This window comes from Poecilia reticulata, linkage group LG10, assembly GCF_000633615.1.
Source record: "Poecilia reticulata strain Guanapo linkage group LG10, Guppy_female_1.0+MT, whole genome shotgun sequence".
Classification (NCBI taxonomy): Eukaryota; Metazoa; Chordata; class Actinopteri; order Cyprinodontiformes; family Poeciliidae; genus Poecilia; species Poecilia reticulata.
The window spans coordinates 27,981,507-27,997,442 of NC_024340.1; the positions used below are offsets into that span (position 1 = coordinate 27,981,507).

Sequence of the window (15,936 nt, forward strand, 5' to 3'; positions counted from 1 at the left end):
AAAGAAGAAAGCCTTACTTCAAATAATTATTTTCTTTTATTTCACCATTATGTTGTATTTTCTGTGGGATTACCACACAAAATTTGAATAACATATAAAGAGGTATATTGTTTTTGACATAGAAATATGAAAACATTCAAGGGGTATGAATACTTTTGTAAACAGTTGGAAAGGAAATAAAAAGTGACCTTTGTGTGATTAATACCTGCAAACCCAGACTTGCAGAGGCAGTTGAAGCCACCGGGGAAGTTCTGGCACAGCGCTCCATTCTTGCAGGGATTGGAAAGGCATTCGTTGACATCCCTCTCACATGCCATACCGGTGAATCCCTCAGGACAGGTGCAGGAAAACCCCCCAACCAGATTGTGGCAGGTGCCACCATTGTGGCAAGGCGATGGCTGGCACTCGTCGATGTCCGTCTCACACAGGGCTCCTGCGTATCCCGGCCTGCAGCTGCAGGCATACGGCTGCAGGGGGTGGTTGGAAACGAGGATCACAGGGACACTTTCTTCTGTGTTCATATCAGGCCCGACACTGAGACGCCGCTTGCAGCTGCCTCCGTTCTGGCATGGATTGTGCGTGCATGGATCATGGTCTACTGCATCTATTTGCACCCCACTCTGTCTGTATAAAATGTCTTTGATACTCTGGAAGAATGTGGCCACGCCGCTGGGGTTCACATATTGTCCGTGGCCCCGTTTCACAGCTGCCATCAGGAAAGTCTGATTGTTAAGCTCAAATGCTCCATAAAGCAGCACCCCTGTGCCTAGTCCTGCTAGCTGAGAGTTGGCAATGCGTAAGAAGCTGAGGTAGTGATTGGTGAGAAAGCTTTTGACTCCATCAGAGTTGAGTCTGATGAGGATGCTATTGTCTACAGTGGCATTGTTGAAACCCATAAAGAAAACTTTGGCTGTGCTACTAACCGATCCATGGACACCATCACTGCTGCGAATGGTTAGTTCAAATGTTCCGTCTGTTGAGCGGGCTTTAGAGTTGAGGTTACATGTTCCTGTGGGGATAGCAAACAGACCAGATGATGGAGGAATAAGGGAGCAGTGGAACCGATCATGGATGTCTGGATCTTGTGGTCTAACATCTCCCAAAGAACCTCCAGAAAATGTGTTTCCAAAGTAGTGGACATAGATTTCCATAGACCTTGACTCTGATGGGTTGTCATTCTGATCGTTTATCTTAACATGAACCGTTCCAGTGGAGGACATCTGAGGCACACCAGAGTCCTTGATCACCACATAGAGGTAGAAGTCACTAATCTGTTCTCTGTCAATCTCCCTGCTGGTGGTTAGGATGCCAGCTGAACTGAGACTGAAGTAGCTGTTGGCAGAGCCAGAACTTAGAAGGCTGTAGAGGAAAGGGCCCTGGTTGGGAGGTAGATCCAGGTCTGAGGATGTCAGGGTCGTGACTGAAGAGCCAGCTCTCTGGTTTTCCATCACCTCAGCATAGGTGGTCATCAATGTTGGACCGTTGTCATTGATGTCTTCCAAATTCACAATGATGGTGGCGCTTCCGGTGGCAGGAGGCGTGCCCGTGTCGACTGCAAGAACTGTCAGATTATAGACAGGAGTTGTTTCTCTGTCCAGCTGTGCAGCCACAGACACCTGACCTGTTTTTGGATTTATTGTAAACACATTTTTGTTAAGTTGAGGATCAATGGAGTAAGAAAACCTGCTCCAACTGGGGACAGAGTCTGAATCCTCAGCACTTACAAAGGTGACAAGCCCACCAGGGGATAGACCTTCACTGACCTGCACGTCGTACAGGTCTTGGGTAAAAACAGGGGGATCATTGGCATCAAGAATAGTGATATTAACAAACACTTCATCAATATCTGCCCCATGGATGCTTCCTGCATTCTTCGCCAACACCTTCAGGGAAACCTTTTCTTCTTTCTCACGGTCCAGAGTGCCTGTGACATAAATCTGGCCAGTCTTCTTGTTGATGCCAAAGCCTTTCTTTCTGCTTCTTCCAAATATGAGATAATAAACCACTCCATCCTCTCCCTGGTCCCGATCACTGGCGAACACTTCCCCAACAACTGTGCCTCTTGGAGCAGCTTCTGAGATCTCAAAGTAGTACTGTTTGGAAACAAAGCGAGGAACGTATTCATTGGCTCCCTTCAACTGGATGTTGATGTTGGCGAAGCTGCAGCGCTCCTCATCAGGGACATTGAAAGCCTTCACTGTTAAATGGTAAACCTGCTTTGCCTCGTAGTCCAAGAAGCCCTGGGTGGTGATGGTACCCGTGTTTGGGTCGATAACAAACAGATCGCTGTCTGATGACTGAATCACATACGCCATGACAGCATTTAATCCTGAATCCCGATCTGTGGCATTCATTTTGAGCACAGTGGTACCACTGGGGACGTTCTCCTGCACAGAGGGGAAGTACTCATCGGGATCAAAAACAGGAGGGTTGTCGTTTACATCAGTAACTTGTACTGTGACTGAGACGTAACTTGATTTTGCAATCCACCCACCATCAGTAGCTGAAACTCTTAGTTCATGTTGGTGCTGCTCTTCATAGTCTAGAGAATTAGCTAAGGATAACACACCAGTTTTACTGTTCAATGTAAACAGACCCTTATCATTGCCTGAGGTTATACTGTAAGTGACAAGGCCGTTCATTTCTTTGTCTTTGTCTCTGGCAGAAAGAGTTCTGATTGCTGTTCCCACAGCGAGGCTTTCAGGTACTGTGGCTGAAATTTGGCTTTGTGAGAACTCTGGTGTGTGATGGTTTTCTTCTGTCACTACAATTCTCGCTGTTGTTTGTGCAGACAAGGGAGGATTTCCTTTGTCCCTCGCAGTGATGTCAATGAGGAAAATCTTATTTATATCAGATGTGAGGGAAGCAGCAACTGTAATCCACCCACTTATTTTGTCTAGTTTGAATTTACTGGAGCTGTTCCCGCCTGTTATCAGGTACTCAACCTCAGAGTTAAGGCCAAAATCTTTCTTATCATGAGCTGTGATTTTTATTAGTCTAGTGCCAACTTTGACACTTTTAGTGACAGGAGTGAAGTAAGTGGTGGAATCAAACTCAGGAGGGTTATCATTACTGTCTACTATGTTTACAATCACTGTTGTTTCACTCATTAAAGGCTTCACTGCTCGGTCTGAGGCTGTCACAATGAAGCTGTGCCGGTTTATATTTACACTGGCAGCACCAGTCGAGTTCTGATACTTTAACTGCTGCTTGATGAACACCTCTCCAGAGCTGGCATTGATTCTGAAGTACTCTGACTGGGATCGGATGAAGTAGAAAATTTTGCCGTTGACTCCCTCATCTGGATCTGAGGCCAAGACCTGTGTGACCAGAGAACCCACCTCTGTGAGCTCCGGGTAGTCCAAGTAATAAGATGGACGGCTGAACCTGGGGGCGTTGTCGTTAATGTCTGCTATAAATATTGTTACGTCTGTGCTTACTGTCCAGCCAGAGTCATGAGCAGACACTTTAATGATGTAGTGATCTGTGTCTTCTCTATTAAGTGGCCTGCTGATAGTTATGTCCCCTGTGCTTGGATTAATACTGAATGGAAGGCTGCTGTCTGTAACAGAGTAGCGGCTAACGGCATTTGAACCAGCATCCTCGTCTGTGGTTGTGACTCTGGTAACGGTGTAGCCAACGGGTGCATTTTCAGCCACTGATGCACTGAATATCTTAGAAAACTTGGGAGCGTTATCGTTCACGTCCAGCACATTAATTAGAACCTTAACTACTGTGTTTTTTGGTGGTGAACCTCGATCAGTGGCTTTCACTTTTAGAGCATAAAGCGCCACTTTCTCTCGGTCCAGTGGTCTAGTGGTTCGTATTTCACCAGTGGCTCGGTTGATGTTGAAACTGTTCTCCTTGTTGCCCTCGGTTATAGCGTATTCCAGCTGTCCATTGTTGCCACTGTCCAGGTCAACGGCGGTGACCATCAGGACGCGCTGAGGTGATAGGTTCTCCAGTATCTCAGCATGAAACGGGTCCTTATCAAACACTGGGTGGTTGTCATTCACATCCAGAACATTTATCTCTACTTTCTCATAGGAAGAGTAAGGGGGGAAACCCTGATCTCTGGCTTCAATCCATAGAACATATTTGGAAATGTGCTCGTAATCCAGCGGATGTCTGATGGATAACTCGCCTGAGAGCTGATCTATGTGAAAGGCATAATCAAGGTTGCCACTTGCTATGTAGTATGACAGTGGTCCACCCCTCATAGAAGACCCCGTCACTGTTGTGACAATGTGGTTGGTAGGTTGATTCTCCAGAAAAGTAAACGCCCGCTCCTTCAGCTTGATGATGGGGAAGTTTCCTCCCGTAACAAATCGCACTGTCACCGTGGTGGTGTCCATTTTTGGGTTAGCTCCACCGTCCTTTACGCGAACTGTCAGCGTAACCTCTGAACTTCCAGACAGCCTCTCATTGGCAGTTATGGCGCCTCTTACTGGATCGATCTTGAACTTCTCTGCGTTCCGACCCATTAGGGAGTAGTGCAGCTGGGCATTAGAGCCGGAGTCCTCATCAGTGACGGTAACAGCAAAAACCAGGGACCCTGAAGACAAAAAAGAAAAAAAAAGATATATTTAACCCTAACAAACAAATGGAACACCAAAAGAAGAAAATGAAAGCTTAATTTCTTGTAAAAATGGGTAAAAATAAGAAATACAGCCTCCTTTTTTTTCCAGGCTTCTTTTAAATCTTCTTGTGGGCAGAATGCATAAAACCAAACTAAACTAATTCACTCCTATTATGTTTCAGGATTTTTTTCCTTTAAACTTGCAATTATAGGGTCTCTCTAGATTGTAGCTCATTTAAAAAACACAATAAAAGCTTAAAAGTTTGCATTTATGGCTACCAGCAGCACCTGCCACTTAGAGTTCCTCTGACTTTCTGTTAATGTTCTTGGATGCAGAACTCTGTGAACATGTTGCATAACAAAAAACCTGAAGGTCATCCATGACTACTGGACAACTGGAACTACAGTCATCTCCCTCGTGATTGTGTGTATAAGATTTATGTAGTTAATATGTTTTTTGTTCTAATGTTCTGAGAAACTGAATTTCACATTTTCATTTTCAGCTACAGTCTTTTGACTTCATTTTCTGAAATATACTTTCTTTTCAGAGATACATTATTTTATAACCAACCAGATTTGAGGAGTAAACAGATACACCAGGTGAAGAGTGTAACCTTTTAGAGCCCCTAACTAACCTGTTGCAGTGGAGGCAGGGATGTGGGTCACATAGGGGTGATGATGGAAGCGTGGAGGATTGTCATTGATGTCGGCCACCGTCACGGACACGGTGGCGGAGCTCGACAAGCCCTGGGGCTGCCCTCCATCTGTCGCAACAACCAGCAGCTGGTAATTGGCCCTCTCCTCTCGGTCCAGCAGGGAGCTGGTAATAATCTGCCCTGTTGCGGGGTTGATGGAGAACTGGCCATGTCCCCCACTTAGACTGTAGCTGTAGGAAACAAAAATATCAGATATCAGCTGTGGTAGTGTCATGTTTATTAGCAAAACACCTATTTGCTTCTGGATGGCGGATCTGCTTTGGGTTTTAATAAGGTATAAAAAATGAGTTATTACACGTCAAATATTCCAATTAACAGAGGTTTTATGTGTAACAGGTTGACTGAATCAAGTTAAATACTATAAATAAGCATACAGTCACATCAGTTGTTGCTGTAACTTCAGTGTGTTTTTTGGCAAGAGCTGTAAAATCCTTCTGTGAAAAGCAATATGACAAATTTATCATATTTTTATGTCATACCTAATATCTTCCAGAGTTTCAAAATTAATTTTAGTGCAAACATAACCTGAGTAAATAGAAAATAGTTTTCATATAATGATTCCACATACTATGGGAAAAAGCTATCCAAACCAGGCCCTACGCTGTCTTGTTAAATCAGTTATTAATCACATTTCTGGTACTACTTCACTAGCCATACCAAGACCCAGTTACTGTCCTGTAGAAGTTAGCACGTCTTTCTACATGAAGTAGCCTCAAAAAGTAGCATCTTATGCTTTGTTATGAAGAAATGTAAAAACAGAGAAGAAACAAAATCATGGATATCTATTAGTAGTAAGGGTTACAAAGCCTACTAAGGCATTGGTACTCCAGCAAAACACAGTGGAAACATTGATGAATCATGGCAGGAGTTGCCAGGCAACTAAAATTACTCAAATAGCACATTAACAGCTCACCTAGAAGGTCATGGGAGAAACTAGAACAACATTTTAAATCACAACAAACCTCATCTGCCTTAGGTAAGAGTTCATGGAAAATAGCATCCATGGGAACATTTCCAAGTGCAAACCACATTTGTCAACCCCTCCGAACTATGATGATCCACAAGAGTTTTTCAAAAGAGACAAAAGAGGAACTTGTTGGAAGGTGTACATTCAGATAAGTCTGATGTAAAACCGCTCAGTCCACCGCTGAGTGGCTAAAATAAAATAAAGGTTTGGAGTGGCCTAGTCAAAGACAGGACTTAAATCTAACTGAGACATATTGGTGTGAGTTTTGGTCATTTTTATGCTTGAAAACCATCTCATTGCTCATTTGTAGTTATTGCACTTCACGACAGCTGCCTCGCCCAGTTATTAGGTTTAGAAAGTAAATACATCCAGCCCAGTTTGGATATATACTGCTCAAAAAAATAAAGGGAACACTTAAACAACACAATATAACTCCAAGTAAATCAAACTTTTGTGAAATCAAACTGTCCACTTAGGAAGCAACACTGATTGACCCGACGAGGGTCCCCGTTGTCAATCAGTGTTGCTTCCTAAGTGGACAGTTTGATTTACTTGGAGTTATATTGTGTTGTTTAAGTGTTCCCTTTATTTTTTTGAGCAGTGAAAGCATTTTGCATTTATTCTGGTTAGCTCTATCTAATTTTAGAATTTGATTTCTCTGAAGTAGAAAATAAATCTGTAAGAGAGCAAATACCTTCCTCTCTACCAAATTAATATTTTTGTATGGAATCCCTTGAGAATTGTAACCAAAATATGGCTCCATTAACGACATGAAGGGTGAAGCTCATCTGGACTGGGAACTGAGCAGGGGGCACTCACTTCTGTTTTCAAATACATATTGTGTTTCATCCTTTAGCTCATGAGTCTCCATCAGGATCCCAGCCTTAAATGTAAACTGACACATACATGTTCACACCAGAACATATTTTGAAAAGCGCTCCCCCTACAGAGCTAATGACAGAACAACGTGTGAACTTCATGCAAAGCTTATTTAGATATTCTCACCGATATAAACTGTCCACAGATGCTTGTGGTTCAGTTAAAGTTTTATGTGTAGATGAGTTGTGAAAATGGAAACTAACAAGTGAAGGTAACCGGTTCTGGACTCTATAAAAGGCCTCGAACCCCTGATGGGCATCATCTCCTACTGTCATCAACATTTAACATCCTCATTACTGTGTTTTGGGAAACTGGAACACTCTGTGGTACCCCCAATGTGCACTCAGTGGGGTTGCTGAGGAAAGAGGAGGGGTTGGACCTGAGTCAGCGTCCGTCTTTAGAGAGATCAGACCAGAGGCCCTTAGAAGTCCCCCCCACATGGCAGAAGCTATGAATGTTGAACACAGTTTTTATCCGAGCTTGTAAATAACAGCCTAAACAAAAACTTTGCTTTTTCACTAGAACTCTGCAAACTGAACCACTGTCATGAACTGCAGTCACCCTGGAGTGTCATAAAAACTAACAAAAAAAAAGTTCAAACTGAGTCATGATCTGGACTAAGATGACATTATAAAGAAGTTTGGAAACAACATACATTCCAGAGGCAATCTGTTTGCAATAAAAGCAAACTGAAAACTATTTCTTGTAATCTGTGGCCATGTAATACAGTTGTCTTTCAGAATGATTCTAACCTTACTGCAACAAGCACATCATTGTCAAATCTAAACAGTGTGTTGGGTGATCCATTGAATAACAGAAAGTAAGAAAAGGTTTTCCATTCATGGAAAAAACAGAGTACATCCCAAGGTCTAGTCTTGATTAACACCTTGATTAGCTTGTTCTGTCATTCTGTTATTGACTCAACGTTGTTTTAGGAACTGTTACCCTTTAGACTAAACTTCAACTTGCAGAGATTATGTCACATTTGACTATATATATTTTATATGTAGAAAAGTTCACGGTCAACTCCTCTCTTTGAGAAACAAGCCCAAACCATGAGTCCATCCACCACTGTGCTTTACGAAACTTTAGGTTTTCTCAAAATATGGGGAAAAATAATGGTTGATCATCTTTACTTGGCTCTTGTCCAAAGGACATTTTTCCATAAGTACAGTGGTTCATTGAGATAAAACTATGCAAACCAAAGATATGCAGGTGTACTTATTTTAGAAAGAAGAAGCTTTCTTCCTAATATATTCCAAACAAGACATGTTGTTTTCAGAGCATTGAACTGACTGACCTCAAGTTGAATTTGATGATAATATATCATGCTTTCTTAAATATTTTCCACTTCTGAATAATCTTCAATAACTTCTATTCCTTTGGACATTACCTCAATACCAATACATATCTTTTTTTAAAGTCATTGCTGATGTCGTTCCAGCCCCGCATTGTGTGAAAACACACCTGTATGGTGTAGACAAGAAAATGGCCACAACTCCTGTGTTTACAGAGCTGGTAACATTTGCGGATGATCAGTTAATCAGGTGTGTACTTACTTTTCCCTGTAGCTGGGCTGTATAGTCACAATATAAGTGCATTTTGTTTATTAGTCTACCTTATAACGCCGTTGTTGCCCACGTCTGCATCAGAGCTGTTGACCAGAAGCAGGTCCGTTCCTGTCGGGGCGTCCTCCATGATGGTGGTGTGGAAGGTGGAGGCGGTAAAAACGGGGATGTTATCGTTGACGTCATCCACTAGAATGGTTACCGATCCCGTCCCACTGAGGGATGGAGAGCCTGGAAAGGGAGGAAGCAAAAGATAAAGTTATTTCATTACAATTGCTTTAAAGTACGCTTTGTGCCACCGCAGGCTGGAAATAGAAACATCTGAATGGCATTATGGCTCCAGTTTTCTGATGCAATCCAGTGATTTATTGTGTCGAAGTCATCATGTAGTGGAACATCAACACTGGGCCAATTGGTATCGTGAGAGTTTGTCCACACTTTTCCTGCTTCATTTAATTCAAGCCAGTGTGTTTAAAAAAACGCTTCGCATTTCCTTTGGTTCTGTCACATCAACCGACTTCAGAGGAGAACACGTGAAATAGCTCGATGTCTCTGAAACCCAATCTGTTAGTCGTCCTTCCTGGGGATTTGGACACCTATAGATTTAATCTCCACACTGAGGGATCTATTTTAAGGTGCACAGCAGTCAGGCAGTCAGTCAGTGGAATTTGAGCGAGGAGAAGTGCTATTTTCAGCAGAAATCCAAACATTTTTTTCCTCCCAGAACGGGGTGATGAAACGGGCCAAGCTAGGCCCTGTGGGGTTGGATTTTAATCAATAGCAGATGAAAATGAACTGCAATGCAGGAAAAAAAAAGCATTTCATACATCTGCCTTGCTTGAGCTGCCCTTTTATAATCCTTCCTCGAATGGCACACTAAACTGCCTAATCTATATTCCAAACATAAACACAAGTTCAGCCTCGTTACGGAGAGTCGCTCTGTGGGATTTGGGGACATCTCTGAAAGCCTGGAGGTATTTTCACTTCTTAATGATGCGCACATGGCTTATAGAGTAAATACTGAGCACCTGAGGAGGGAGAACAGGCTGAGATCTGAAAGCCTTGAGAGGCATTTTCACCTCCTGTAAACATAAAGTTCATCACTTCCAACTCTCCTCAGGAATCTGTGTGAATGCATCAATTATGAAGAGCCGAGATAAAACCATAAACAGCCTGTGTGTATACAGCTGTGGAAAACATCAGCTGCTTGAAAAACTGTACAGTTGGGGGTCTGTATTAATAGGAGATGAAAAAAAAAAAAACATTGAGACGGTGGCCACAGAAAGTCTCTTTTAAGTCTCTTTTTCTTGTGGTGGAAATTCCAAACAAAAAGAATCAGAGAAGAAGAGAGAGGAAAGAGTGGGGGGTCAGAGTGAAGTGAAGAAATTCTGCCTTTATTATTCAGTCTGCATAGATTAATAAATATCAGAAAATAAGGGCAACATTCTTTTTGTTTGTAAAACTTTAGAAGACAGAACTCAGTGTCTTTATCAGAATTGTGTCACTAGAAGATCATAAAGGGAAAACATGCTTAAAAGTAGATATCATCTTTGTTTTGAGATAAAAATCACATGAGAGTTATGAATTTAATGCTTTGATGCACAACTGTGAATAATTTTGCAATCTTTTCATTTTCTTTTGGATCCAAAACGATTTTGATCACTGTTTTTTTCCTTTGTAGTCAATGTTTGTTACATTTCACTGTTGAATGAAGACAACATGAACACAGATGAACTTGTTTTTGTTTGTGTTACAGTCCTTACAAAGAAAATCCAAATCAGCCGGTCAGACCTCAAAGAAAACAGGAAATCAGCATCAGCTGGTAAAAGCCAGATTGAAGCATCTGTTGTATTGGTCTGGTGAATATCAACGTTGAAAAATATAATTGAAAAAACACAGAAGACCAGTCAGTCAGTCAGTCAGTCAGTCAGTCAGTCAGTCAGTCAGTCAGTCAGTCAGTCCGCCTGCCTGTCTGTCACACCAGAAAATTGACTTTCTTAATAAACAAAAAAGTTCAAAATCATGTGGATGTGGATACGTGGGATGATATTTTGGTATTGATAGATGGCCATTGAAGTCTAATATGCTATAATTATTGCCAATGAGCTTGAGAAAATGTTGCTAAAAATTAAATAACAGGAAACTGATGCCATATCTTGAATCATTTTCAGGTCCATTAGTGCTGATTATATGTTGCATTTCAAGAATAGGATTTTTTTCCCCTGAAAAAATATGTTTGGGACAAAGGGAGGGCTGCTTTAGAGAGTGCAATCATTGGGTTTTGTCCTGCGGTCTATCAACCTCTCTTTCAAAAATGTCTGGTCAAACAAAATATCAACACAACCTTATTATAATAAAAGTACAGCAAAAAAAATAAATGTAGAATAAAACTAAAGGGATTGATGTAGAAAACTGCTGCTGGGCTAAAACAAATAAAATCCACTGCGAGTGCTATGGCTGCTGTTAAGTCGTGTACACTAACTCTGACTTCCCTGTGGGCAGAAAGCAAAAGGAAACTTTCCCAACGAACGTCAACAAAACTTGAGATTATCGTTGGGTTTGGAGACCCCCGGAGTCTCTTTCAGGAAGGGAAAGGGGATTCCTCAGAAAATGGGATTTGAGGTAGTTTACTGGAACCTCGCATAACAGCCTGGCGTTATGATAATAAACAGAAATTTGACCTGAAGCTGGTAATGCATCCAAGTTTTTCTGGTCAGAACAGAAGTGGCTAACATGCGCATTGAGAATAAACACAGCTGAATTCCAGAAGCAAAACAAATGACACAAACAGAGCGATCAGTAAACAGTCTTCATCCCAAAAGGAGAACCAGAAACCATACCACACTAATCTTAAGTGACTCATCACCACAGTGAGTCATCTATCTAAGACTTTTATGACTTTTTAAGGTTGCCATGTTTATAACCATCCATACTCAATGTTGAAATCGAAGTGATTATGCAATTCCTGAAAGGGTTCATGGATTATAGAATTTAGTTTGCAAAGCAAATATTATGAAATCATTGCCAATTTATACAGTGAAACCACGCTGCTAAACTAGTGAAAGTAATAATCTGCACAAATATAATATTGTTTAGTTCAAAATAAATAATAGCAGAACAAGTGCTTGAATAAATGTGGTGAGCAGGATTAGTTGATTAATATAACATGTTGTTGTTTGCAAATTTCTCTGCAGATTTTTCTAACAACAAATCTATTCCAGTCCTAAATTGCAGCCAGTGCATGCTTAGTACCAAATCTTTCTGTTTTTACTGGTGAAAAACACTCTAACATGATAAAAAGAAATGAAATATTTCAGCTGAGACCAGAGCTAGGGATGGCATTACAGGGATCAAAAACCAGAACAAATGAGCTCCATGTCGAAAGTTAGTTTCATTCCTGAATTCCTTATACACAAAAAGTAAGATTAGCACTGGAAAAACAGTGATTTTATTGTTACTTCTCTTGTTGAGAATGTTAAACTGGATGTTGGAACTGAATTTATAAACTGAGTTGCCAGTTCTATATATAAATAAGATATTTAATACATAGTATATGTGATAATGAGACAATGGTAAAAAAAAAAAAGCATAATATTTGGCAACACAAATGTTTTCCTCATTATCTGAGATCTGCATAACATAAAAAAGCATCTTTGGAAACTCTAAAAATTGATTTTTTTAAAAAAAATGTTTTGAGATTTTGGTAAATTGAAGTTTGGAATTTGGCTGTGAATGCTACTGTTGATTGACAATAGCATTGATTGACTTAAACAATTAACCACTTTAATGTTTTGTCCCTACATCAATTTTATTTTGAAACCAGATAAAAAAAAAGAAAAAAAAACAGAAAAGAAAATTGAAAATAACGTCATAAATAGGTGTCAGTTCCAGGTCAGCTTCTTCAGCAACATGAGTCATCAATTAGGCTGGTCGCCATGGCAACAGATTAGAGCAGCTCCTCCTACTCAGTTGATCCTTCTTACCAAGGAGCAATCCAAGTCAGCGAAGTGTCTGTATCACTTTAAATTAAATTAATCCAGGCAAAGTGTGTGTGACAGTCAACAAGCGGCTAATACGGCTGTTGATCAGAGGCGCTGTGTGCAGGCTGCTGGAACTGCCAGGCCGATAAGTGGCTCGGGATGCTATAAGTGGCTTTGTCTACAAAAGCCATTAGGTCCAGCAGAGGGACTGAGAGCATGGCGAAAATATTTGGTTTTGATATGAAGCCAGCTGCTGTATTTTTCTGAACTGTAGCTGCCTTCTGCCACACAGAGAGCGCTGTGGCTGCATTTCAATACTATTGTTTCCATACTGAGGACGGAAGCAGGCTACAAGGCTAGGCCTCTACTTGTGTGTGTGCGTGTGTGTGTGTGTGCACCCTCCTTCCCGGTGTTTCACTTTTGTGCAGGATGTGATGTCACAACCTGTTTACTGCCTTGGGAAAATCAACAGCCTCCATCGTTCAGAACTTTTGACCTTTACCTCAGTCCCCTGAACTCATCACAGAGATTCCAGTTAATCCTTAGAAAGCACAAAACAAATGCCTCACTCTTATAGCAAAGAGCTAAACTATGCTCAAATTATCCCTTTGACACGCTTCTGACCCCAGTGCTTTGGTTAGAAACCAGCCACGAAGAAGAGTTTTTCCAATCTTGGTACATTGACTCTCCAAACGTCATGCGTCTCCATGCGTCTTCATGACGCGTCTTCTTAGCCTCCTGACGCTTGCACATATCACATATCACCTGGCAGCTGCTGCTTTAGCCTCTCCAATCCTCCTTGTCCAAGTGCAAATAGTTCAGATATATCTGCTTACATTGCGTGGGATGACAGATTTAGTCGAGGAATACTATATCTTGGCAGGTACGGGAAAGGCATGTAAATGTCAGTTGTTTCAAGCAGTTAAAGTTAAGGTGGTACATTTTTGTGATTTATGGGATAGCGGCTGCTAAATAACAGGGACAACGTTGCAACTAAGAATGTTGAAAGTTTCCGTTTCGTAATTTTATATTATTTTTTACAAAGATCTGAATCGGCTAAGAAAAAGGAAAAGCAAAGCAATCCTGGAGCATTTTCTTCATGAACAAACTATACCCCCATCCCCTTCTTCTTTTTATGGAGGCAGTGACTCAACGGGAGAGGAATGCGCTCCAAGAGTGCAGAGAAACGTCAGCATCTCCTCCAGATTTACTGGAATCGAGCAAAGCTTGAGGAATACTGTCAGGATAAATGAGAGATAACTGCAGCCGAGGCGGGTGTCACACCTCAAGCACGGTAGGGATATGGCAGCAAAATATGTCTATATCTGGCAGTGTATAAACTGGACGGTGGTTGCAGAATAGATGACATCATTTAGCCTGGAAAAAGAGCTATTGGAAATTTGCAGAAGGAAGTCAGCTGCCTGCCGGTGACAGCCATTCACTGTGGTTAGGCAAGTATGTTTCCATTGGCAAATCCAGTCCCCTGACTCTTTATTCCTTCCCCTTTTACTTGTTTTAATTATTGTACCTGAGGATATTTAATAGAATATATTCCATATAAATAATCTCCATGAATAAAATCAATTTAACAAAATGCCAATCAACGCTTTTATAATCCTAACTTGTGGTTACAGATCGAGCAGTCAACCTCTGAAGTTTGTAGTGAGATGATAATCTTATTTCAGAGGTTAATCCCAGGTCAGTAAATTGCCACAATCTTACACTGTGATGGTGATTACACCCCATCATCACTGCTTTTACCTTGAGCCAAGAACTTAAAAACACCCTGATTAAGATAAAAGTATCCAGTCTATCTGAATTTCTACATGACAGATTAAGATGTGGATAGGAAGGGGCCCTTGTGGGACAAATGCTCCAAATCCATCTGATGTAATACATCTTGCACATGCTGAAGGTCTAGAGAGAAGGTCTAGACAGTCAGTCTGTCAATACCTAAGAGAAACCATCTACACCCCTGAACTACAGGCTTAGACAAAAATTGTATTATGCAAATTTTCTTACTTAATTGATCCTCATCAAGAGGGACCAACTATATAAAAAAGTTGTGACAGCAGTTTTATGGTTAGGAGCATAAAGGTGTGTGTTAGAACAATGTCAAGGCAGATTGGGAAAGACCTTACAGAAGCAAGTGTTGCTGTTAGTCATCCTGGGGAGGTTTTTAAGGCAATTGTCATCATTTCCAGCAGAAAGAGAGAAATTACTCAAAACTGAAGCACATTTAGGGTGTTGGCTTCTCTCAGCAACATGACAGAAGCTAGACAATGCAATTCTCAGAGAAAGAAAAAAAAAAAAAACTTCCCTATTTGTTAGTTCGTTTATATTGTAAATCTCAAATATTCGACATAAAATGCAGTTTGGGAAGCTGAATTACCTATGAGCAATGCTACTTGATATGCTAATGGCTGTTGTTTGCAAAGAAGTCAGTCCTGAGTTTTGATTTGTCTTGGTGCTAATTTGCTAAATCCCCAAGAATGGAGAGAAGTCTGTAGATATTAGCCTCTACTTTGGTGCTAAGACAGTTTCTGCAGAATGGACGCTGAGGGCCACAGGCGACAAGCCACCAACGACCAGCTACGAGCCACCCAGCGCCGCTGAAAGACGGAGACAGCCAGCTTYAAGTATCCTGCACTCCAATCACCCGATCAGGCACACCTGCAAATGGGAGGAGCACAAAGAGGGACAACAAGACCAGCCTACAAGGCCCAGGGCCGTCACACCCCCACCCATAAAAAGCAGGTTCCTATAAGGAACCCTGCTCCTGCCTAACTCACCGTGCGTAAACAAACACAGCCACCATTTTCACCAGTCGTACTTAGCAAAGTAGATATGTAATGCCCAGGTTTTCTCCTCCCTACTCCACTCTCCAAACCAGCAACTGGTGCACTCAGAAGCTCTTTTAAGGATAAGAAAAGGAAACAAAGAAAAAAGAGCAAAAAACAAACTACTAAACTGGAGCGCGAGATAACGCATCGGCTACTACATTGTTTTTCCCTTTAATGTATTGAATATCCATGTTGTAGGACTGCAGGAACAATGACCAGCGAATCAATCGCTGATTAGGACATTTCAGGGAAGACAAGAATGTCAGTGGGTTATGATCTGTAAACACCACAACACTAATGCCACCACTCAAATAAACATCAAAATGTTTCAGTGCCAAGATCAAAGCAAACGTCTCTTTCTCAATTACAGAGTAGTTCAATTGGTGCTTATTGAACTTCTTTGA

General features: G+C 41.3%; 1 protein-coding gene across 2 annotated transcripts in view; it reads right to left on the reverse strand.

Moving 5' to 3' along the window:
* fat4 (FAT atypical cadherin 4) overlaps positions 1 to 15,936 on the reverse strand; it is a 128,478-nt gene that overhangs the window by 19,639 nt on the left and 92,903 nt on the right. For both annotated transcript variants that reach the window (XM_008421151.2, XM_008421150.2), the window contains exons 7-9: positions 8,760 to 8,940; positions 5,215 to 5,465; positions 206 to 4,555 (exon numbers count right to left, since the gene is read on the reverse strand). In XM_008421151.2, coding sequence (XP_008419373.1) covers positions 206 to 4,555; positions 5,215 to 5,465; positions 8,760 to 8,940 — 4,782 coding nt within the window. The remainder of the gene's footprint in view (positions 1 to 205; positions 4,556 to 5,214; positions 5,466 to 8,759; positions 8,941 to 15,936) is intronic.